Raw genomic sequence first — 25,687 nt, forward strand, 5'->3', positions numbered from 1 at the left:
TGCTGCTCTGCTAGAACAAAATCCACGTGCAGCTAGGAATTATGAAACACAACGTGTCTGCTTTTGGTGATTTTACATCTAGGGGAACGCTGTTACGTTGTGCTTCAAGCTGGCATTGCATTTCAAAGGTGAAAAGGAATATCTACGCTACTAATTTAAAATTCCCTTTGATTAGAATGGCATGGGAGAGAAAGAAAAAACACCAAGGAGACCACAGAAGGAGAGGGGAAAAAACTTGTAATTTTATTCCTTTCAGGGCACTTATTTTCCCTGATTTTTGAACAAGGATTCCTACGTTTTCATTTCTCCTTGGGCCACATAAATTATGTAGCCAACCCTGCTTCAGAGGCCCAGTCTCTATCATTTTTCATGAGTGTACTTTTGCTACCTTCTCTCCCTTCTGTTTCCTTGGTTATGTTTGGTAGTGGTTATGTAACTGTTTATAGGTTTTTCCAGGCAGGGAAATGCTCTGAAATTAGCCGCTAGAGTTGCAGGGAACACTGAGGGGCTGAAGACACAAAAGGTGTCTAATACCATCGATTAGCTTCCACTTCTAGGGTGTGGTCTCCCGCCAGCCCCACCCTCCCCCAGGGGGCGCTGGGTAACAGAAAAGCCAGCTCCTCAGCTCACCTGCTCATTGCCTGGCGAACTCTTGAGGCGTCCAGACCCCTTGCTGAGACGGGAAACCTGGACCCAATGGAAGGGGTTGGAAGTGGCAGGAGGCCTGGCAAGGAGGACTCAGATGGCTCCCCCAGAGACTATGAGAGCATTTCCTCCAAGAAAAACCTGTTCCGTGGAGAAAAAGGAGACAATTATCATCCTTATGAGAGGGGGACACAGAAGGTCAAAGGGATGGAAAAAGGCTCCCACAGCAAAGGAGGTAGGATCCTACCTTCCGGGTCCAACTGGGACCCTGCACCACCCCACTCTCCCCCAGACTTCCAGAGAGAGTTCAGGGACCTCTCACTCATTCCTCTCCTCTCCACCCACAGCCAACACCAGGCCCAGCCGGGGGCCCAGGAACTCCAGGCCTCATGGGTGGGGAAGCCCTGATGGTCCCCTAAGCAGTCCCCACAAAGAAAACGAACCCCCAGAAGAGAAGGTGAGGGCACGGCCATCCCCCACCCCAGGGAGCAGAAAGGACGAGTCTGACTCCTCCAGAGCAGGACATCGGGACACACGAGGTAGGTTTCTGGGCTGTGCCTTCCCAGAGGTGGGGGGTGGGCACCTTCCCTCAATGGCAAACCGTCACCCAGAAGAGGGAGGGACACACACTGTCCTGGAGAGATGCTCCCTTAGCCCCCGAGTGCTGAGAGGTAGAGGCCCAGTTCCCACCAGCCCCTGGAAGGGCCCCCCCCACCCTCCCCACCCCCCGTCAGGCTTGATGGGGAGCGAGGGGAGGTGGCAGGGAAGAGGGAGGAATGTGAAGGGGCCCCAGGGACCTTGGCCAGGTCGCTCACACGGGAGCACCTTCTGTTCTGTTTCCCACGCAGATTTGGCCCACCCTCCTCCAAAATTAAAGGGCAGCATGCCCCGGCCCCGAAGCCCAGCGAGGACCACTGGGCAAGGATGCTGCCAGGAAGACCCAGAGGCCAGGCCCGCCTCCCCAAAGCGTCGCCGCCGCCACCACCACCCATCTGCAGAAGCCCGCGCGCCTCTGGATGTGCTGGTGCCCAGACTGTGCAACCAAGTGGGGGCGCTGCAGGTGGCCCTGGACGAGCTGCGGGCTCCGGGGGGCGCCTTCCTGCCCGTGCCCTCCCGTGGCCCGCAGCCCGAGGTCCGGGAGCCCGAGGCCTGGCAGCGCGCCTGGCTCAGCTGGCAGCTGGCGCACACGGGCGCCAACCTGCGATCTGCGCTCGCCGCGCTCGACACCCTGCTGGCCGCGCAGCCTGGGCCCCCCAGTCAGCTGCCCTGCACCCTCCGCGCCCCGCCGCCTTAGCGCCCCGCGCCCCGCTCCTGTCCTCGCCCCGCGCCTCCGCCCAGAGCCCATCCGATTCCCTGCTCCCAACTCCGGTGCCAGGGTCCCGGGACCAGCTTCTGCCACAGGGCGACTGCCATACCCCGGGAAACACCCTTAGGCCTGGGCCGGCCCTCTGCCCCTCGGGGGGCCCAGCTCAGGGGCCCCGGGGCCCTGTTCCCCGCAGACAGCCTGGAGGGAGAGCTGCAGAGGAAAACATTTCTTCTGAGGCTCGGGTGACTGTGACTGCCATTGAGTGGGACCTTTTCCCCATCCGACATCTTCCTGTTTTATATGAAAAATAAAACCCGTTTAAAGAAACATAGGCCTGTGTGTGTGTGTGTGTGTGTGTGTGTGTGTGTGTTCATTTGTTTATTTTCATCACAGCCTGTTCCTTGAAGACAACTGTGTCTGTTTTAGTTTGACCTGAGAACGGGTTTCTTTAAGGTGAACACACAAAAACGCACCCAGAATCAAGCCTTCACCTCCCCTGAGCCCGCTGGGTGATTTGGGGGATGTTCTGTTATGGAACACATCTTTGATTCTCAGTCCATTAGCTTTTACCAAGTCACAATAAATTTCCTGAATATTCTAAACCTTTGCCACTGGGGGGCAGTACACTTGCCAGGACTTGCTAGGTTCTTGACTAATTTACCTGGTGACATCTCTATCTTCACAATTCTTTTCTTTACCCTATGCTTGGCATTGTGTCAAGTTGACATTCACTGGCATACCTACAAGGCACACGGTGTAAGTTCACATACACATCAACAGAGGGGTTATGCATGTGTAAACTCCACACTACTCCCACTCCAATCCACTCCTTGAATTTCTTCCATGCGGCTATGCAAATCTCTATCCCTATCGCACTGCCAGAACACTGATGCTTCTCCTTGCAAAGGAATTCGTTTTTACAAAACATTAGATTTCGTTTTCTCATTTGCTCTGCCTACTGTGATTGTAGCCCTAACAATCCCATGTCTTACCTTTCCCACTGACATGAATTAATAGAATCTCTGAGCAAGCCTACATTCTCCCTTTTTAACCCCTGATAGTACACTTGGTGTTGAACATGCACAGGCTCTTCTTCTGGCTTTAATAGATATCCTCCCAAGGTACAATGAAGGAAACAAGACTCTGAGAGGTTATGTAGATGCCAAAGGTGGTCGGCAAACTCATTAGTCAACAGCCAAATATCAACAGTACTTCTTCAAAATAGACTCACCCAGGCCAAAAACCGGCTTCTGCGCAGGGGCCACGAAGTTTCAATCGCACTGTACGCGCGCCCGCACATGGTATTTTGTGGAAGAGCCACACTCAAGGGGCCAAAGAGCCGCGTGTAGCTCGTGAGCTGCAGTTTGCCGACCACAAGGTTAGGAGAAGGAACACTGAGGTCAGACACTCTTTTGTTCTCAACCTTCTGCTTAGTAGCGTCTGTTTGTCTCAAACATTACTTACCTGTCAGTGGCAACTATAAGTGTAATTTGTAGAACACCACGTCCAGTGTCACTAGGTGGCAGAGATAGTGGGTACCATGTTAGAATTCTTCTTATCACGATATTTATAGCAAGCTTTGTTAGGCCTTACAAACATTCTAGTTGATGCTAGAAGATTAGGGAAAGCATTATTGGGATTGTTTGAGAATACATGGGAAACATCACTGTGATTTGTTGGACAAACAATTTTTGTTGTTGTTAGGAACTTACATATCTTAGAGCAGACTGATCCACCTCCACAGGTTTGTTCAATGAAGGCAGTTCCCTCTATTGGTAATGTCCACACACTTCTGTTTGGGGAGGGAGGAAATTCCTTACGAAAGAGTAGGGGTCTCATTTGTTTCATGAAACCCTAATTTAATAGTTCTTTTACATGTGTAACATAATTCAGGGGTCCACAATCTACAGGCTGCTGTCTTTTTTGATAAAGTTTCATTGAAACACAGCCATGCTCATTCATTTTCATATTGTCTCCAGTTGCTTTTGTGCATAAAATCAGATTTATAGTTACCTCAGTATGTTGATTTTCTTTCATTGTTCACTTCCAATCATTTTTAGACATCATTTCCTCATTCATTGTTGATAAATTTTAATTTATATTTTACTGCACAGGATGGCTTCCAGTATTCATTTTTACTGTTCAGGCATACCTATATTCTTGTTTCAGGTCTGACACTATTATGAGTTTTCCAAGAGGTGTGGGAAACTTAATCTAACTATAACCTGCAACTGTTTTATCCTTGTAAAAAGTTGAAATTTTCTACAGCTCTGGACAGTGATGACTATCCCATGCATACTGCTAGACTTCCACTTGGTAATACATTACTAATGGACATGGCTTTTACATTACATTTTCTTCCGTGAGAGTAAATAACTTACTTTGTAATAATATAGGAGTTTATCTTTCAACACATGCATACCTACATGCAAATTCTACTCTCAATATTTATACATTTAATTCTCTGAAATGAGATCAGGAAGGCAGGTACTTTAATGGGAAATATTTGCAAATATGGCACTTAAACACATATTTATTGAGAGCCCATCATTATGTTAGACTAGTATCTATGTGAAATATATATTGAATAGTATTGTTCATGACTAGACAAGTCTTGCTTACTGAATCATATGTTTATTCTAAGGAACACATGAGATAAGGTATTGAATGTGCTGTGAAAAATGTAAAAGATGGTGTACATGCCAAATATCATTACTTTATCTTACAAAACCTTTTTTGTTTTCATGTCACTGTTTTTAGTGTAACAAGTAAATTTTAAAACAGTACAGGTGTATTATTTTTATGGCACAAGAGTAAAAAAAAATTCTAGGTATACAACTGAAAATATGTTTCCTATGTGAACTCATATGATTTGTAGTACCTTCTAGAATGCATGCTTAAGAATGATTCTGAGGCCAGGTCTAGATTTACTCAGAAAGAGTGCAGTGATCCAACAGCAATGTCTGCTATTGGGAAAGAACAGGGAGTTGTGCCATTAGTTGCAATATATTTGGTATCCCAGAGAGAGATGTTTGTATTTAAGTGCTTTGAATGAGATAAAATGGAGTGATTGTTCAGACAATCATTTTCATTCATTCACCTGCAATCACAATTCATCTTCAGTCTTTTAAAAATGGTAAGCAGAAAAAACAGTGCTGAGTTATAGTTGTAATTTATTATTTTAATGAAAGAACATGTTTAATAGGAAAAGTTTTTGTGAATTCAATATCAAGTCTAATGACATATTCTTAGGCTCATCATCATTCACAAATAGGCACAGAAACTTTTATTTTGTCAAATATCATAATGGAGTGGGCTCAGTGAAAATTCTAATTCATGTTGATTTATACATATGAAAAGGATTTTAATTGTGGGAATGATACATATACATGATGAAAAAGTTCAAACAGTATGCAATAAAAAGGAGATCTCCCTCTCAGCCCAGGCTCTGCCATTCCTATACTCTTGTGCCCAGTGGCAACCACTATTAAGTTTTATCTGTATTTTTCAAACCAAATCTATTCAGATACAAATGTGTATGTAGATATATACAGATACAAGCACACACACCCTTTTGTACACAAGTGGGAACATATTAAATGCACAGTTCAACAACCTGCTATTTTCACTTAACAATATATCTTTAACATTGTTTTCTACCAGCACCTGTGTAGTCTCAGCTGCTTTCTTTCATTTTCTCTTAATTTGGTGTTGACATTTTAAAAATAAATAATTAAAACCTTTTTATAAAGTTTTCTGCTGATGCAGAGGGTAACAAAGACAGTAAGAGCTGGGTGATAGATAATATCAAAGATGAGCCTTATACCAATGGCCACAAACATTTATACATGGCAATAAACAGATATGCAAATTAAATTTTTATATGTAGTGTTTAAGTACATAACACTCAAGCAATTCAGAAATTTTCAGTGTATGTAATTTGTTTCTCTAGTGTTCTGCTTATTCAACATATTAACAATTCTAAAAACTATATTTTAATCTGAACATATAGGTCATTTACAATAATTGTTTTTAAAACAATATTTTGTATAAAAGGTTTAGTATCGAGTTTAAACTCTCGATTGCTTCTATGTAAAGATTCATTTTCAAATTCTCTCATGTATAATGAGGTGTGACTTCTTGTTAAAGGCTTTCTAACATCCTTTAAACTCAGAATACTTCTAAGGTTAAATAAAACCTTCAGTTCAGTTAAAAGACTTCCCACATGAGATTTTACTCATGAGATTTCTCTTCTGAATGAGTTTTCACATGTTTGGTAAGGGATGCGTTTTGTTTGAAGGCTTTCCCACATTCATTACATTCATAGGGTTTCTCGCCAGTGTGGGATCTCTGATGTATAACAAGTTGTGACTTTGCATTGAAGGCTTTCCCACATTCATTACATTCATAGGGCTTCTCCCCAGTATGAGTTCTCTGATGTACAATGAGGTGTGCCTTTTGACTAAAGGCTTTCCCACATTCGTTACAGTCATAGGGTTTCTCTCCAGTATGAACTCTCTGGTGTTGAGTAAGGCCTTCAATTTGTTTGAAGGCCTTCCCACATTGTTTACATTCAAAGGGACTTTCACCCGTATGTGTTCTCATGTGGTAAGTAAGAGATGAGCTATGTCCAAAGGCTTTTCCACATTCATCACATTTGTAGGGTTTCTCCTTAGTATGAGTTCTTTGATGTATACTTAGGTGTGACTTCTTGTTGAAAGCTTTCCCACATTCATTACATTCAAAGGGTTTCTCACCTGTATGAATTCTCATGTGTTTAGTAAGTGATGAGCTATACTTAAAGGCTCTTCCACATTCATTACATTCATATGGTATTTCACCTGTATGAGTTCTTATATGTTCAGTAAGAGATGAGTTATACCTAAAGGATTTTCCACATTCCTTACATTCATAGGGCTTTTCACCTGTATGAGATCTCACATGTTGAATAAGATTTGAGCTGTGTCTAAAGGTTTTCCCACATTCAGTACATTTGTAAGGCTTTTCCCCAGTATGAACTCTTAGATGGTCAGTGAGGGCATGCTTATGACCATGGGCTTTGCCACACTGATTACATTCATATGGTTTTTCTCCCGTGTGAGTTCTCTGATGTACAGCAAGGTGTGACTTTTGACTAAAGGCTATCCCACATTCATTACATTCATATGGTTTTTCCCCAGTATGAATTCTCTGATGGTCTATGAGTCCTTGCTTATGGCTGAGAATTTTCCCACACTGATTACATTCATGTGGTTTCACTTTAGCTTGAGTTGTGTCACACTTAGGAGGAGATGAGCTATGGCTGGATGATTTTTTATGTTTCTCTCCAGTTTTAATTTTGTTCCACTTAGTATGGGATGATCCATGACGAACTAATTTTTCATGTTTCTTGTCAGTTTGAGTTTTGTCACACCTATTAGATGAGGTATCATTGGCTAATTTCTGTTTCTTACCAGTTTGATTTTTGTCTTTCTTTGTTTCAGATAAGCTATTGCTAGATGATTTTCTGTGCTCTTTAGCTACATCAGGTTTCTTTTTTGAAGAGTCTACATTCTGTTTCAAACTCTTTCCCTGTGAATTGAATTTAAGAATCTTTTTTTTGAAAGAAACTTGTGTTGTACTCACATTTTTCCCCCCCAATGAACTACATTCATGGCCTTTCTTCTTAGTCAGAGATTTTTTCTTGAATGCAACTTCCTTAAGGAGTTTTTTTTGAGATTCCTGGTGACTCTCTAGCTGGTCATCATCTTGTTGGACCATTTCTTCTAAAATGAAATTCAATGAGACATTCTTGAGAACCTTTGCACTCTCCTATTTTAGATTACAATTTATAAAGAAATGCCCTGTTGTGGGATTGAATCTTTATTCCAGCCTAGTATCCCAAAGTGAATGAAATATCAGGCACAAATGTCCCTATCCTCTTGGACTTGAAGGGGAAAATGCTGTAGTAAAAACAGTAAAAGAAAATTGACAATAGTGAACAGAAAAAGTTGTGACTATTTATAAATATGACCTTGTAACATGGGATAGAAGATAAAATATATAAAAGGAGCAGTGAATAGGAAATAGATGTAGTTAAAAGAGCTTGTGGTTGTAGTTGCCATATTTTGAACTCTCTCCTCAGCCCAAGCTGCTGAGCTTTAATAACTGCCAATCCACCTATAGTAACCGATTACTGTGGCCTGTACTATATTAATCCAGTTATCCATGGTCATAGTTGGAGACACATCTGGCTCAAGCCAAGATGTCCAATATGGGTCTTCTTCCTAAAAATTTAGACTCTAGTTAGTCTCCACTTGGTTCTTAAATTTTAAAATGATATAAGGCAAATAAAGTAAGTCTGCATTTTCCTTGTGTAAACAAAATACATCAGTAGGAAGGATGGATGTATATACATCCACAGTAAAAGCAGAGATGTAAGATCACATGTCTTCAAAGAGACCATCTGCATTAGATAAATTTCTAATGGCTTTCCAGTCCTGGTACTAGTCCCTGGTAAGGCCTAGCTGAAATATCTGCCTTCAGGTTATAAGAGATCTACCCACGTCCTTATAATAAATTCCTCTATTTACTTAGACTGGCTCAAGTACATTTTTTAAAATATATTTTTATTGGTTTCAGAGAGAAAGGGGGAGGGAGAGAGAGATAGAAACATCAATGATGAGAGAGAATCACTGATTGGCCACCTTCTGCATGCCTCCTACTGGGGATCAAGCCCACAACCTGGGCATGTGCCCTTTGACTGGAATCGAACCTGGGACCCTTCAGTCCATAGACTGATGCTCTATCTACTGAGACAAACCAGCTAGGGCATCAAGTACATTTTTGTTATAGTACCCTAAAAATCCAAAATAGAGAAAATAAGATAAGTCTACCAAGGAGTACTGAACAGCTTACAGGTAGGTGACTGAAGAAATAAGCAAGAAGAGTATTCCACTGCTACTATCCATGATCAATGTAATAGTGACATTCCTGTACTAAAAAAAAAACAAACCACCACCACCACTAACAACAACAACAACAAAAACCAGTTTCTCTGAGTTCCTTGATGCTTTTACCATATGATAGTAATGAGATTGTCAAACAAACTTCATATGATTTGGATGTACAGTGTATACACACACTTATTTCCCAATAGATTTCTATGGAGCATACCTGTGTTCCTATCAGGTCACTCAACTAACTGCCAATGATAAATTTTAAGCTTATTTCCAAGCTCTAAGTGATTGCTCACTTTCTTTCCTCCACACTTTATACAACTATACATTTTGAGATATTGTCTCAACCCATGCTTCCCTTCTCTGAGACCACCACCCACATTGACAGATATAGGAAGCCATGTTTGTAAGTACCATCCAAATTCTAGTTGAAAACAATTGATTGGACAGTAGTAAACACCAGGCTCCCGCTAGTCCAATAATAGTCTTTCTCTTAAGAAATTGACAGTGATAGGAGGAAAAAGGAAAGTAATTAGGGTTAGGAGCATCATGCCAGAGAATGTCTGAATATATAAAGAGAGAAATTTCATATCACTGGGTATCATGAGTGTGAATGGAGGAAGGAAGGAAAACAGGATATTAGGAAAAGGAAGGATCATTTTTAAAAGTACTGCTTTTAAAAAGGTAAGCAGAAATGAGATTCAGAGACCAGCAAAGAGGGATCCCTGCTTCTTCTGAAAGCTGAGCAATGGAGAGCATGGATGAGAAAAGACAGCTATACGGAAGGGTCACTTAGGCATATGAAGGGGCTGGTACTAAAGGTTTAGAGCTCTGGCTTTCACCTTTTTTCCTACCACAACCTGAGTTGATATGGCAGACTATATTATTGCTCCCCGAGGAAGGAGTACACCTCCCAGTCCCATTGCATGCCCATTTGATTCCTCCCCGTGGAAGGATTATACATTCCTACCCTGTTAAACTCTGGAGTGGTGGTCAGGTGATCTGCTCTTAACCAATAAAATGTGAGCAGAAAGAGATCTACCACTTCCAATCAGTGATTTTTTAAGAGTCATAATGTGGTTTCACTCACTCTTCTTTCTCTCTGCCATGAGACCAGAATTTGCCAAGTAGGAACTGCTCTGTCAACATAGGTCCACAAGACAATGTGAAATAGGCTACAGCCTGAGCAAGAAACAAATCTTTCTTGTTGTAAGCCATTAAGATTGTGGGGTCATTCCTTAATGGAATATAACTTACCCTAAGCTGACTGATACTCCCATAAGTAACACTGACTTATGACTACAGTGAACCTCATGTGATAACCTTTCACATGGACAGGTTTGTAGAAAGAACAAATATTAGAATCTCCAAGGTTAAAGAATCCTTGTAGTTTGAAATCCTCTTCCCCCAGGAGATTCTGACATTTTTCTATTGCTACATCCTGGTTAAGAAAGAAGGATCTGGTATCTTCAAGAAGAATTTAAGAAAAGATTATTCTTTGAATAATTCCAAAGTTACTACCAAGAAATGAGGAACTTACTTCTATTGGCTCCTATTTGTTTGGGTCTTGCTATTTCACCTGGACCACCTTGTCTGGGTCTTTTTCCCTTTCCCAAACATGGCTCTTCTCCTTTTTCCAACTTAGAGATCATGTCTGGTTTGGCAGCTTGATACCCTGTTCATGAGAAATGGTAGACATTGAATGTAAGAACAACAAACACCCCAGAAATCAAGCCCTACTATTTGAGCTTCAGAGCCTTTAAAGCAGTGGTTCTCAACCTTGCTAATGCTGCGACCCTTTAATACAGTTCCTCATGTTGTGGTGACCCCCACCCATAAAATTATTTTCGTTGCTACTTCATAACTGTAATTTTGCTACTGTTATGAATCGTAATGTAAATATGCAGGATGTATTTTCATTGTTCGCAACCGACAGGTTGAGAACCACTGCTTTAAGGGATAAAGAATACATGGATTCTGAGATTTCACAGTGCAGATGTCCATACCCCATCTGAGTAGATCTTCCATTTTAGAGGCAAGGACACAAGTATCCTTCCTAGTACCAAAAAGGGATTAAAATTCCTTGATTAAAAAATCAAGGTCAAACTTATCAAGTTTGGTAAGTTGAGCAAAGGTATCACTGTGGACATATTTTGAATTGTGAGGAATTATACTTACCCATCGAGGTGAGGTTGCTATAGTTCTCCAGCATCACATCCTTGTACAGGCTCCTCTGAGCAGGATCTAGTTGCTCCCATTCCTTCTGGGTAAAGGCCATAGTCACATCTTTGAAAGTTACCGACCCCTGTAATAGCATATTCTTGTTCAGTGTAATGTTATCCACATTAATGAGTGACTTGGAAGATAATAATGACTTGTTCTTACCTTGACCATTCACTGTTGATCATAATGTTATATAGGATACCTATTCTCTACCGAATTTTGCATTTCCCTCCTTGAGAAACAAAAACCATATTAAGAAATTTCCCACCTGGCCCTACTAGGTTTGGCTCAGTGGATAGAGCCTCGGCCTATGGACTGAAGGGTCCCAGGTTTAATTCCGGTCAAGGGCACATGCCGGGGTTGTGAGCTTGATCCCCATGGGGGGCGTGCAGGAGGCAGCCAATCAATGATTCTCTCTCATCATTGATGTTTCTCTCTCTCCCTCTCCCTTCCTCTCTCTGAAATCAATTAGAAAAAAGTATATTTTTTAAAAAGGCACTTCCTTAAAAAAGAAAGAGAGAAAGAAAAAAAGGAATAAATAAATAAATAAATAAATGTCCCACCTGGCCAGAGTGGCTCAGTTGGTTGAGCGTCGTCCTGTGCACCAAAAGGTTGCTGGTTCAATTCCTGATCAGGGCACATACCTGATTTGTTGGTTTGATCCCCAGTCGGGGAACATATAGAAGGTAACCGATGATGTTTCTCTATCACATTGATGTTTTTCTGTCTCTCTCTCTGTCTGTCTCTACCTCTCTATCTCTGATATGTCTCTCCCTGTCTCTGTCTCTGTGTCTCTCTCTCGGTATCTCGCTGTCTCTCAGCATGTCCTCAAGTAAGGATTAAAAAAAAAAAAAGAGCCTGGCCATTGTAGCTCAGTGGTTGAGCATTGACCTATGATCCAGGAGGTCACAGTTGAATTCTGAGTCAGGACACATGCCCTGGTTGTGGCCTCGATCCCAAGTAGGGTTGTGCAGAAGGCAGCAGATCAATTATTTTCTCTCATCATTGATGTTTCTATCTCTCCCTCCCTCTTCCTTCCTCTGTAAAATCAATAAAAATGTATTTATAAAAAAGAAATTTCCCTATTATGAACTGAATGTTTGTGTCTCCTCCAAATTCATATGTTGAAACCCTACCCTCCAATATGATGGTGTTATGATATTATTAGTTGATAGGGCCTTTGGGAGGTAATTAGGATTAGATGAGATCATGAGGGTGGAATCTTCATGAATGGGACTACAGCCCTTATAGGAATCACAAGAGAGCTTGCTTCCCCTCTCTGCTCTTTCTGCCAGCGAGGATACGAGGAGTCTGTAACCTGGAAGAGGTTACATATCTCAAATGGGCATCCAATACTGTCAGTTTCCTATTCCCCTTTCCGAGATGATTATGCCAAATATTCTTTCTCTTCGAAATCTCCAACATCTACTCCTTTTCTCCTCTTACTGATGAATTCGCCTTATACTCCAAAGAGAAAATAAATGCAAATGGATGTGAGTTACCTTGCCTTGCTCCCACCAATTCCACTATCCTGTTACCAAATCCATATAATCTGTCTTCCCTTCTGTTAAAATCAAAGAGCTGTCCCTCCTCTCACCTAAGCCCAGTTTGTCCGCTTATGCTCTGGATCCCGTCCTCAACTGCCTTCTCAAGGACCTCACCCCTGCAGTTAACCTCGTTCTCCTTTGTACTACCTAGCTGTCCCTCTCTACTGGATCATTCTACTCAATATCATTCACCTGAGGAAAACCTCTCTCAATCACATGCTCCCTTCACCAGCAAAATTCCTAGTGTGATCTATGCTTGCTCTTTATACTTCATTGCCTCCTATTCTTTCAACTCATCCAACAGGATTTTGCGACTCCACCGAAAGATCTATAATCAATCAAAACAACCACTGAGCTACATCTTGCCAAAGTCAAATTCTCTGTAGTCATATTCTGGGATTCACTAGAGCCCATGATACAACTGATTTTCCTTCCATTGTCTTGAAAAACTTTCTTCTCTAAGCTTCCTTGACACCACATTTACAGTTTTCCTCCTACCTCAGCTCAGTGGCTGTCCCTCTTTTTCCTTCTTTCTTTTTTCTTGTTGTTTTTTTACCAGACCTCTAAATATCAGAATGACTCAGAGCTCTGTCCTTGGCCCTTTTTTCTTCCCTATCTGCCTTCTCTCCCCTAGGTCATCTCATCCAGTTTTATGGCTTTAAATACCATCTTTATGCTGATGCCCTTCACACATGGATTCCCTAGCCCAGATCTCTCCTAAGCTCTAGATCAGTGGTTCTCAACCTTCTTAATGCCGCGACCTTTTAATAAAGTTCCTCACGTTGTGGTGACCCCCAATTTCATTGTTACACATTGAACATAATTAAAGCATAGTGATTAATCACAAAAACAATATGTAATTATATATGTGTTTTCCATTGGTCTTAGGTGACCCCTGTGAAAGGGTCGTTTGACCCCCAAAGGGGTCGCAACCCACAGGTTGAGAACCGCTGCTCTAGATTCATATACCTAACAACTACTCAACCTCTCCACATGGACATGCAGTGGGCATTCTGACACAGCCCAAACAGAACCACTGTCATCTACCTGGCTCTCATTGATAGCCACCAGATCTGGTCTTCTCCAACACATCCCTCTCCCAGAAAATGGAATCACCATCTACTCAGGCCAAATGTCTAAATGTAAATCTTTTATTTTCGTTGCTTTTATTTATTTAAAAAAATTTTTTTAAATATATTTTATTGATTTTTTACAGAGAGGAAGGGAGAGAGACAGAGCTAGAAACATCGATGAGAGAAACATCGATCAGCTGCCTCCTGCACATCTTCCACTGGGGATGTGCCCGCAACCCAGGTACATGCCCTTGACCGGAATCGAACCTGGGACCCTTCAGTCCGCAGGCCGACGCTCTATCCACTGAGCCAAACCGGTTTCGGCTTTTCGTTGCTTTTAGATGGAAATCTTGATTCTTCTCTTCCCTCACGTTCCATATCAATTCATCAGTAAGTCCTAGAGGCTCCTCTCCCCGACGTGTTCTGAATGTGCGTTTTCACTTCACTGTTACAACCCTTTTCCAAACCATCATCATTTCTTGCCGTTATTACAGTAAACTGACCTCCCTGCACCTCGGCACACTGGCAGGGGCAATCCAGTTTCCAACCACCGCAGCCACCAAAATCTCTGGCTCCCACAGACCCCTCATCAGGTCACTGCAGATCCCTTACACGGCAGCACCCACTGACCGCGCGGACGCCCAGCACTGTCCCCGCGGACCTGTCCCCGCGGACCTGTCCCCGCGGACCTGTCCCCGCGGACCTGTCCCCGCGGACCTGTCCCCGCGGACCTGTCCCCGGACCACTCGGAACACGCATTCCTCATCCCGTCGCCCGCACCGACCGCACAGACGCGCCGCCCCTTCACTGACCGCACATCACCGACCCCGGAGAACGCTAACCCCCTCCAGCTTCAACTCCAGGGCCAAACCGCCCCTCTTCACAGACCGCAGCAGCGCTCCAAACACGGACCGCCAGTACAGCAGCTCTGCCCGCCAGACCGCCCACGCCCGTCCTCACGCTCACCCCCGCGCTGCCCCCGGGCTCGGCCACGGCCATCTCCGGCGGACCCGCTGCCTCCTCGGAGGTCCTCGCGCTCCCCCTCCGGCCCGCGGACTCCGGCTTTGTCGGCATCGGGGTCGCAGTCGGAGGCCCACCCGGCGGCCCACCCCAGCGCGGCCGCTGCGGGTGCTGCCGTGGTGATGGCGGCGCCCTGGGAACCAACCGTCCGTGGGCGCCGCCATCGCGGCCGAGGCGCTGCCGTACAGCGGAGCGCGGGGTCCGCCGGGAGCTCGGGGCGCGGGTGCGGGTGCGGGCTCCTGCGAGCGGGCAGAAGCCGGCTCAGTTGCTCGCTGCCGGGCGCCTCCCGGAGCCTGGTATTATTGTAATAATATTTGAAATAGGCTTCACCACCGGATGCACAATTTGCAGCTGCTTTTCCCAGCCACTCAGCGCAGCCAGCTGCCCGCAAACCGGGAACCGCAACGCCCGGCGCGGCGCGGGATAGCTAGGCTAAGAAGCGAAATCGGAGGGAGGAAACAAAGCCCTATCGGGCAGAAGCCATCGCTTGTTTGCTCGTTAAAACATGTTTTTATTAATTTAGGAGAGAGAGGACGGAGAGAGAGAGAGAGAGAGAGAGAGAGAGAGAGAGAGAGAGAGAAACATGGGTTGGCTGCCTCCTGCATGCCCCCACTGGGGACCCACCCCGCAACCGGGCGTGTGCCCTGACTGGGAATTGAACTGGTGACCTCTTGGTTCCTGGGTCAGTGCTCAACCGCTGAGCCACACCAGCTGGACGATGCCATTGTTTTATAGGGAGAGGAGTCTTGTATCTGAAATAGATTTACAATATATGATGCATTTACATTTATGATATAAGAACAATGAGAGAAAATGAAGCAGCAGGTTACGTGAACACAGCACTCCTCATGGAGAACCCGGATTTGAAGGAGATACTTCATTCGATTTATCAAGCAACTGGAGCAGAAATAATTTCTCAATGCACTATTTCATGTATCAACACCGTTTAACACTTGTTCATTGAGCTTTTACTATGTGCAGACAAGGTTGCTGTGCTATGCTAGATAATGGGGAAAGAGCACACATACCTTTGCTCCCCCTGCTGGAAATTACAATGACGTAGAAGGCTAGAGAAAATACGTTGTTCCTTTTTCCAGAAACAAACATACCCCTTTTGCACCTTCCACTTGGGCGAATAAATGACTAGTTATCCCTGTCAGTCGGCAGTTCCTTTCCTCAATCTTTTGTCTGATTACCATTCTCAGAGCATCTTCACTGAGATCATGCAGACTGGTACCACCACTGTGGAAAAGTGTGGAGTTCCCTCAAAAAATTAAAAATGGAATTGCCATTTGACCCAGTGATCCCAGTGATCTCACTTCTATGAATATATCCTAAGAAGCCAGAAACACCAATCAGAAAGAATATATGCACCCCTATGTTCATAACAGCATTATTTACAATAGCTAAGATCTGGAAACGTCCCAAGTGCCCATCAGTAGATGAATGGATTAAACAACTGTGGTGCATTTACATAATGGAATACTACGCTTTAAAAAAAAAAATAAAGAAAGATCTCTTTTCCTTTGAGACAGAAGGGAGGGACCTGGAAAGTATTGTTATGCTAATTGATAAGCCAGTCAGAGAAAGACAAGTATCACATGATCTCCCTTACATGTGGAATCTAATGAAAAAAATAAAGTGATGCTCAGAAAAGATCCAGACACATTGAAGCCCAGGCCCAGGCCCAAGGGTGTTTCCCGGGGGGTGGCAGTCGCGCTGTGGCAGAAGCTGGTCCCGGGACCCTGGCACCGGAGTTGGCAGCAGGGAGTCCGATGGGCTCTGGGCGGAGGCGCGGGGCGAGGACAGGAGCGGGGCGCGGGGCGCTAAGGCGGCGGGGCGCGGAGGGGGCAGGGCAGCTGACTGGGGGGCCCAGGCTGCGCGGCCAGCAGGGTGTCGAGCGCGGCGAGCGCAGATCGCAGGTTGGCGCCCGTGTGCGCCAGCTGCCAGCTGAGCCAGGCGCGCTGCCAGGCCTCGGGCTCCCGGACCTCGGGCTGCGGGCCACGGGAGGGCACGGGCAGGAAGGCGCCCCCTGGAGCCCGCAGTTCGTCCAGGGCCACCTGCAGCGCCCCCACTTGGTTGCACAGTCTGGGCACCAGCACATCCAGAGGCGCGCGGGCTTCTGCAGATGGGTGGTGATGGCGGCCGCGCTTTGGGGAGGCGGGCCTGGCCTCTGGGTCTTCCTGGCAGCATCCTTGCCCAGTGGTTTTCTCAGGGCTTCGGGGCTGGGTCCTGCTGCCATTGAGTTTTGGGGGAGGGTGGGCCAAATATGCGTGGGAAACAAAACAGAAGGTGCTCCCGTGTGAGCGGCCTGGCCAAGGGCCCCAGGACCCCTTCCCATCCCCCCCTCCGCCCCCCACCTCCCACTAAGCCTGACCGGTGGCCCTTCCAGGGTCCGGTGGGAACCGCTGCCAAGTCCTGAGCCTCCACCTCTCAGCCCTGGGGGCTTTGGGAGCATCTCCCCGGGTCAGTGTGTGTCCCTCCCTCCCCTGGGTGCCAGGTTGCTATTGAGGGAAGGTGCCCACCCCCCACCTCTGGGAAGGCACAGCCCAGAAACCTACCTGGTCTGTCCCAATGTCCTGCTCTGGTGGAGTCAGACTCATCCTTTCTGCTTCCTGGGGTGGGGGATGGCCGTCCCCTCACCTTCTCTTCTGGGGGTCCGTTTTCTTTGTGGGGACTGCTTAGGGGGCCATCAGGGCTTCCCCGCCCATGAGGCCTGGAGCTCCTGGGCCCCCGGCTGGGTCTGGTGATGGCTGTGGGTGGAGAGGAGAGGAATGAGTGAGAGGTCCCTGAACTCTCTCTGGAAGTCTGGGGGAGAGTGGGTGGTGTAGGGTCCCAGTTGGACCCGAGTTTATAAAACCTCCCCCCCCCCCCCCACACACACACCTCCGGTGCCTGGCATGGTTGCTCCAGGAAACCCTCCCTCAGGTCCAGAGCCCTCGGATGGCAGAGCCCATAAGCAAAAGGAACCCGGCCTTCACCTTGATCTTCACCTTGGCTTTCCCTCACTTTCCGTGTATGAAGGTGAAACCTTCTGGGGCTTGCTGCTTGGCCCACCCCCATAATTGAGAGAGAGAAAGAGAGAGAGAGAGAGAGAGAGAGAGAGAGAGAGAGAGAGAGAGAGAGAGAAAGAAGAAGAAGAAGAAGAAGAAGAAGAAGAAGAAGAAGAAGAAGAAGAAGAAGAAGAAGAAGAAGAAAAGAAGAAGAAGAAGTTAGGATCCTACCTCCTTTGCTGTGGGAGCCTTTTTCCATCCCTGTGACCTTCTGTGTCCCCCTCTCATAAGGATGACAATTGTCTCCTTTTTCTCCACGGGACAGGTTTTTCTTGGGGGAAATGCTCCCATATTCCCTGGGGGAGCCACCTGAGTCCTTCTGGCCAGGCCTCCTGCCACTTCCAAGCCCTTCCATTGGGTCCAGGTCTCCCGTCTCAGCAAGGGGTCTGGAGGAGAGTTCACCAAGCAATGAGCAGGTGAGCAGAGGAGCTGGTCAGCGCCCCCTGCGGGAGGGTGGGGCTGGCCGGGAACCACACCCTCCACCAGTGGTTCTCAACCTTGGCTGCACATTAGAATCACCTGGGAATCTTTTTAAAATCCTGATTTCTGGGCCTCATCCTCCGGAAATTCTGTTTCTTTGTTATGGGATGGGGCCACGACATTAGTAACAAAGAAACAGAATTTCCGGGGGATGAGGCCCAGAAATCAAGATTTTAAAAAGATTCCCAGGTGATTCTAATGTTCAGCCAAGGTTCAGAATCACTGCCCTAGACACTGGACGTGACTTGATGGGATTAGACACCTGTTGTGTCTTCAGCCCCTCAGTGTTCCCTGCAACTCTAGCGGCTACTCTCAGAGCATTTCCCTGCCTGGAAAAACCTATAAACAGTTACATAACCACTACAAACATAACCAAGGAAACAGAAGGGAGAGAAGGTAGCAAAAATACACTCATGAAAAATGATAAAGAGACTGGACCTCAGAAGCAGGGTTGGCTACATAATTTATGTGGCCCAAGGAGAAATGAAAATGTAGGAATCCTTGTTCAAAAATCAGGGAAAATAAGTGCCCTGAAAGGAATAAAATTACAAGTTTTTTCCCCTCTCCTTCTGTGGTCTCCTTGGTGGTTTTTCTTCCTATTCAAAGCCATTCTAATAAAAGGGAATTTTAAATTAGTAGCATAGATATTCCTTTTCACCTTTGAAATGCAATGCCAGCTTGAAGCACAACGTAACAGCGTTCCCCTAGATGTAAAATCACCAAAAGCAGACACGTTGTGTTTCATAATTCCTAGCTGCACGTGGATTTTGTTCTAGCAGAGCAGCAGAAATGCAGCACAAAACAAACTCACTTCTTATTTCACTTCACAATATTAGCGCCTTCTACCAACACTCTCTCCCTTCAGTTTCCTGATGAGTAAGTAAGGAGTGGAGGCAAAGGAACTGTGTGTTGCTCTATCTTTTCCTCTCCTTCTTTGTCATAATATTCAGCCTAGGCAATGCAGGGAGTGACTCTGGTAAATAAAAAAAATTAAAAAAGAAAAAAGACATGGCATGGTTCCTGGATCATCCGTGTTTCTTACAATGCCATTGCCTTCTTTCTGAATTGGAAGCACGTTTCTGGTTCAGCAGAAGGCAAGGCCTCTTAGGGCTGTCGGCCTCCCCACTTACTCGGTTGTAGATAGAACACACTAGCTTTGCTGAGCACCACTGGATTCCTACACATGTGGGACACTGAGACTGCTGTGTGCAAACGGATGGCAGGGGATGACAGACATAGATTTTGCATGTATATCCTCTGCTCATAGTTCCATCCGACTTCACTTACCAAAGGTCAGTGTAAACATAAAACAAAAAATTTCAAGCTGGTTTGGCTCAGTGGATAGAGTGTTGGCCTAGGGACTAAAGGGTCCCGGGTTCAGTTCAGGTCAAGCGCACATGCTTGGGTTGTGGGCTTGATCCCCAGTGGAAGGCATGCAGGAGGAAGCTGATCAATGATTCTCCTCATTGATGTTTCTATCTCTCTCCCTCTCCCTTCCTCTCTGAAACCAATAAAAATGTAATACAAATGTGTTAAAAGGATTTCAAGCAATAGCAAAGCATTAAACCAAGCACAGCCCATTTGAGCACTGGGCTGTGTGACTGCACAGGCTACACTCCCACTAAACTAGCCCTGCTCAGACGCACCTGCACAGCCTACATATTAATCTGCCTGTCAGTTCACAGGCTGATCCCTGCTGCTTGGCAATCAGGCTCCTCAGGCCTGGGTGCCCTGAGCCTGCATGGTGAGCAGAGGGAGTCAGCTGCCAGCCTGATGTTCTTTGTTCTTCAGGAAGTGGGTGCATGGAGGGAGCCCTGGACGGGCTGTAGGCTCTGGGGCCTTCCACCTCTGAGTGTCCACTGGTGGCATGTGGCCCTCAGCCCCACAGTGCACCTGGGTCATTGGGTAACGGACTCTCTGCTGGTTACTTTGCTTTGTTTTGTTTTGCCATTCTGGTTAGTGGGTGGGGTCGGAGCAGAGGCAGAGCTGGCTGATGGGCATCAAGGGCAAGAGACATAAGGAAAGAGCCCACCCAGAGGGCACCCGGAGGCTGACACTCAGGAAAGCCAGTTCCTGAAGCCGGAAAAACAGGAAAATGAGGGGAATATGAGGCCTCCTGTCTGTTATGCTTTTCCCCCGTCACACACCCGGCCAGGTGGCTGTGGTGAGCCCCATATGAGAGAAAAAACTGGGTGCCCAGGGATTCTCCAGGCTGAGCCTCCTGGGGAGAGTGTATTCCTGATGATTATTTTCCATATGCAGTTTTCTGAGGTCTTTGATCGACTATTTTCATTTTTTGAGAAAAGTTGGTAAAACAACCAACACTGAAAGATTAGTAACAATATAACCAATTACTGTCGGGCACCAGAAGTGATTTATTTTGTCACCAGTGCGATCTAGGCTAACTGTGTGTTTCCAGAATCACAATTGGAATGAGTTTTGTTTTATTCCCTCACTGTTCTTGGCTTGTTCTCAGGCGGGGTGGGGGAGTGGGGGGGTTGGGGGGTGGGGGGGGAGGAATAAATTAAAAACGGTTAAATACTTTGTCATGAAACAGTGTCTTTTTCTACATAAATATTTTTATTACAAGTAATTATTTTAAAAAAATAATTAAATGAGGGGCATTGTTTTACATTTTTGCAAATCTCTCCTATATCTGACTTTTATAGAAGACAGCTGCCCTCTCATATCAGCTTCTTCACTCAATACACTGCTTTGATTGAAGTATATGAAGAAAAGCTGCCCTCATACAGATAGGCAGTCAGAAGGGAAACTTCATGAACCTCCTCAAAGGGTTTCAGGTGCCCCCAGAAGTCCTCCTTGGAGAACTACTGCAGTACCTGACTGCTTCTCAGGTAAAGACTCTACACAGACATTGGATATTACAACTGGCAAGCCCACCAGGGCCAACACATTTCAAACACATTTCGAAGGTGGTGGTGGTGAAGGAAACGTGAATGATCTTGTTCATTCAATTTTAAGTGACATCAACTTTTAACTTGGGCTCATACATTATTCTTTTGCCAGCCAAGGTTACACATTCGATTTTTTCAAGTTTACTTTCTAAACTAAGAAGAGAAAGCAACGTCACACACAAAGTTAACATGTGTGTGGTGCTTTACAGCTCACAAGCCCCTTTCTGTGCCCACCTGATGCCAGTGAGTCCTTAGAGGCCACTGTATAGAGAAGGAAAGCGGGGATCAGAGGTGACGTGCCCAAGATTGCCATCAGTAACCAGGATGTGGGCAGGAGCCTGGGGGCCGAGTGCTGAGCGCGCAGGACACCTCAGCTCTGGCGATAAGGGATGTCTCACTTTCACAAGCTGGCTGTCCGACTGAGGAAGAGGGGGCCCTTTATTTGTGTTCACTTGTTCCACATACACAAGAGACAGCATCTAATCTAGAATCTACTGGATTTTTATTGGACACGGAACACAGTAGGACTGCAGGGACAGCAAACTGAAAAACAAAGCAGAAAAGACCCGGTGCTATCTAACTTACAATCCAGTATCAGGAGGGCAAGTCATTAAGTGAGCAACCAAAACAGCTGAGCTTGATGCAAGACTAATCTTTTTCCAGTGCCCATACTTGTGGAATTCCCACTCTGTGTTGTCCGGCGGACACACCTGCCGTGTTTGGAGCCAGCGAGAGGTGAAGTGGAAGTGAAAAGCCTGATGACAGACTCCCCTCGCAACGGTGCACTCTGCAGAAGTGGCAGGCGCCTGGTTCGCCTGATGTTCTAGGCAAAGACCCATAGTGTGGTTCCTGCAGATGGCACCGTTATCAACCACAATATCCCAGGCCCAGAGGGTACTGCATTCCACGTTTTCACTGTTGGTGCCGCACGGGGTATCCACATCCATCGCTGGAAACACCGAAACAGCCAGTGTCTTACAACATTCCTCTGTCCATTGTTTTGCCACGTGCTCATTGGCTCCTGTTATGTACAGTCAGGACTCAGCAGGGAACAAGCAGGCACAATCTCTCTAGTCTTGGGGAGTTTATAGTCTATTTAGGAAGCAGACAACAAACAAGCAAATAAACAAATAGGCTGAAGCTGACTTTAGGGAGGACAAGCCTCGCAAAGACGGAGGAGAAGCATGACTTTGGGAGACGAACTAGCAATTGCAAAGATCAGGAGATGAAAACCAGCTTGACATGTTCAGAGAACATCACAAAGGCTCAAGGGAGCCGGCCAGGGCCTGAGGCTGGGCCTGGAGAGCCACCATCACAAGCAGGCGGGATGATTTTCTAGGAGGGATGGCAAGCCGGTGGAGATGTGGAGCAGTGGCCTGATCTCATTTCCATTTTTATAAGTGTGCATGGGAAGCTGTGTAGAAAATAGGTTGCACTTGTGAATGGAAATCAGCAAGATGAAGATTAGAGCCAATAGCCCTGCCTACTTTTCCCAAATCTGCAAAACAACAGGTTTTCCAGTTTTTAAAGGGGACCAGAATGCGTACCAGTTCTGTACCCTGCTGCGACTCTTCAGCTAATAGTTGAAAATTACATTTATGTGTATGTATGTGACAAAAATGAGCAGCCGTGGAGTACTCCTGACCACAGAAACCTCAGTGTACAGAGAAAGCAGAAAGATGCTGTTCCAGAGGCCGGGCCAGCAGTGGCACTGTGGCTGTGAGATGCAGCGCGGCCCTCTGGCTGACCACCAGGGGCGAAACGGAGCCTCGCTGCGCTTCTGTCTTCTGGTTCTCTCTGCCAGGACACATCTGTCTTCCTTCCTCTTTGTCAGCTTCAGGAACCAGCTTCAACTGCGCCAGAACTGCTGATGGCAAATGAAGCTGTGAATTCTTCCTTCTCCTGTGGATGAGCTGGGACAGATGCAAGCAAGGACACTTACAGACACCTTGGGGAGGCTGCTGCCCTGTTCCCTCATGGGAATTGCTCTCTCTAAGACCACAGGGTATCTTCTGGATACTAAAGCAAATGTATATTTTGTTGTTGTTATCAGTTTACTTAACTTTTCACCAGCATTTGACTAATGCCCTCTCTCCTTCATTTTTCTACATACTAAATTAAAGCTTGATTGAGTAATGAACACTCTCTAAAACATGATTAGACTACACTACATGCACTTAAGCTGAACATGAGTCATTTAACATGAAATATCACACGAGTTGTTATTTCTCATTATACAAAATTGTTTATATAGCTGTTTTATAGCACAAAATGTTTGAGGTGGTGAGCACACAATACAATATGCAGATGATGTACTATAGAATTGTAAACTGGAAACCTATATAATTTTATTAACCCCAAGAAATTCAATAAAAAAGGAAAATAATTATAACACAAAGTACTAGTATATGATACTAGATTTGTAAATAAGGTATTTGAAGAAACATGTAGATTTTTAAATCATAACATTTAAATCTTTGGCACATGCCCCTATAGAGTTGCACGTGAGTTACATTTTTTCACTCTTGGCAATTACATGTTGACATTAGGATGAACCAATAGGTGGTTGGCTGCTGTGGGAGCAGAGCTCTAAGTGCTCTGGGGACCTGCAAAGGATGAGAAGGGTGAGTGCCCGGCGAATCAAAGGATGGGAATTCCTGAGCTGGGCATAGAGGAAGGTTAACTTCCACAGGCAGAGAAAGCAGGCTCTCTATCTCTAGGAGGGACAGCAGCAGGAGCAAAGAAGAAAGAAATTAGGCTTTTGTAGAGACTATGGTCACAGGAGAGGCACCCGGTTTGGTCTTTCTCTTCATGCCCTTTGGAGGAGACTCCCTATTTCTGGATATTAGAATGGAATGCCAGCTGTGGAGTTGCGTTGCTCACATTCCCCCTCCAAGAAGACGCTCACGGGCCAGCTGTGAGGAGTGTGTCTAGCTGACAGCCTCCACTGTTAACTCTTTCAGATTTCTCTCAACTCCGGAGCTCAGCTACTAGTCTTCTTGGGGTAGGCCGAGCCCATGACTGAGCAGGACTGTGTGAGAAGGTCCTAACCATTTCTGCCCGACGCAGGCCTCTGCTAAGGTGCTCCTGAGCTCCCCGCGGGCTGACAGACACTTTGTCAGATCTACACCTTGGCCACTCCCCTTCCCTAATCCTGCTTCCTCCTTTTCCCTTTCATAAGTGTTACACCTCAATAAACCCTTTACACTCCTAAATGTGTCTCAGCGCCTGCTTTCCCCAAGACCCAGCTGACACAGATGAGACGTGTTTGTTGTTAGTTTTAAGCAACCTTTCATGGGTGAAGGAAGGGGATATTTTAGAACTGGCTTTGAGCCAGTACCAGCAGGATGCAGAAGCATCATGGGTGCTGGGGACCAAACCATACTTCCACTCTGGCACAAGAACCAAACAAGCTTTTGCTTCTTGCTATTCTCCTTGGCACTGACTGTGCCTTGGTGTTATATAACATGGCTTGAGTGCTGCCAGTGGCTTTCTCAATTAGTGATATGTTGGTTGAATTCAGAGTGTGATTGAAAACAAAGTCACGAAATCCATTTCTAGCCAGGCAGTTAGTTTCAATCAGGTTGCCTGGTTATAAATGGGTCATATATCTGGTCATGCATGGAATCCATAAGCCCCTTACCCACACACTGATTCATGACTTAGGACAGCCAGCTCTCAGCCACCTGGCAGACTGCTACCCTTCCTGCAGGCCACTTATAAAACGCCTTATACTTGGTGTTGGGTGAAGAAATCTTAATGTGGTCAGTCAGTGACCAGGTGCTTAACTCAAATCCATCAATGGAAGGGAATAGCGTTTGCTTTTTGTTTTTGGAAGCATTTCCTAATTTCTTATTAGAAGAGCAATACCCGCCTACTCATTCATCCATCCATTCACCCACCAAATATGTATTTACCAAGAGATGGTTGTGACTTGCCCTTCTCTTGATCAGACTCTTGCAGCTACACCCATGGCGCCATGCTTTTGAAAAATCCACATGCAACTTTTTAGTATCCACTACCAGGCAGACACCCCTGAGGTTCATTACTTATTCCTATTCCATCTGTCCTTCGTGTCAGACACATCAAGCCTCGCCCTGGCCGGTGTTTCTCAGTGGTTGGTGCATCGGGTTGATTCCTGGTCAAGGACACATACCTGGGTTGCAGGTTTGATCCCCAGCCCTGGTTGGGGTGGGTGCCAGAGACAACATATCAATGTATCTCTCTCACATCGATGTTTCTCTCTCTCTCTCTCTTTCCCCTCCCTCCTTTTCTTCCACTCTAAAAACTCAATGGAAAAATATCCTTAGGTGAGGATTTTTTTAAAAAGAGAGAAACATCAAAGCTTCGACCTATGTCGTAGAGTCAGTAAGAATAGAACCTCTTGTATTAGACAGTGTTGGGTTCATATATGGGTTTTCCACGTACTAGTTGTGTGATCTTGGTAAGTTTACTTAACCTCTATGGGTCTTAGTTCATACCTCTGT

The 25,687-nt window shown here is 45.7% G+C and overlaps 1 protein-coding gene across 2 annotated transcripts; it reads right to left on the reverse strand.

Moving 5' to 3' along the window:
- Window positions 1-3,523: 3,523 nt before the first annotated feature.
- On the reverse strand, window positions 3,524-14,903 carry ZFP37 (ZFP37 zinc finger protein). Of its 2 annotated transcripts, XM_036329987.1 has the most exons (6): window positions 14,699-14,903; window positions 11,068-11,194; window positions 10,430-10,564; window positions 7,577-7,716; window positions 3,664-3,743; window positions 3,524-3,561 (listed from the first exon to the last, which is right to left on the reverse strand). In XM_036329987.1, exons 1-5 carry the CDS (start codon window positions 14,804-14,806, stop codon window positions 3,702-3,704), a joined length of 552 nt encoding a protein of 183 aa, XP_036185880.1. In that variant the 5' UTR covers window positions 14,807-14,903; the 3' UTR covers window positions 3,524-3,561; window positions 3,664-3,701. The 2 variants fall into 2 exon arrangements, with proteins under 2 accessions (XP_036185880.1, XP_036185879.1); XM_036329986.1 differs by lacking the exons at window positions 3,524-3,561; window positions 3,664-3,743 and having other exon boundaries at window positions 5,126-7,716.
- Between the last annotated feature and the right edge of the window lie 10,784 nt (window positions 14,904-25,687).

Source organism: Myotis myotis, unplaced genomic scaffold, assembly GCF_014108235.1.
Source record: "Myotis myotis isolate mMyoMyo1 unplaced genomic scaffold, mMyoMyo1.p scaffold_m19_p_12, whole genome shotgun sequence".
NCBI classification, from domain to species: Eukaryota; Metazoa; Chordata; class Mammalia; order Chiroptera; family Vespertilionidae; genus Myotis; species Myotis myotis.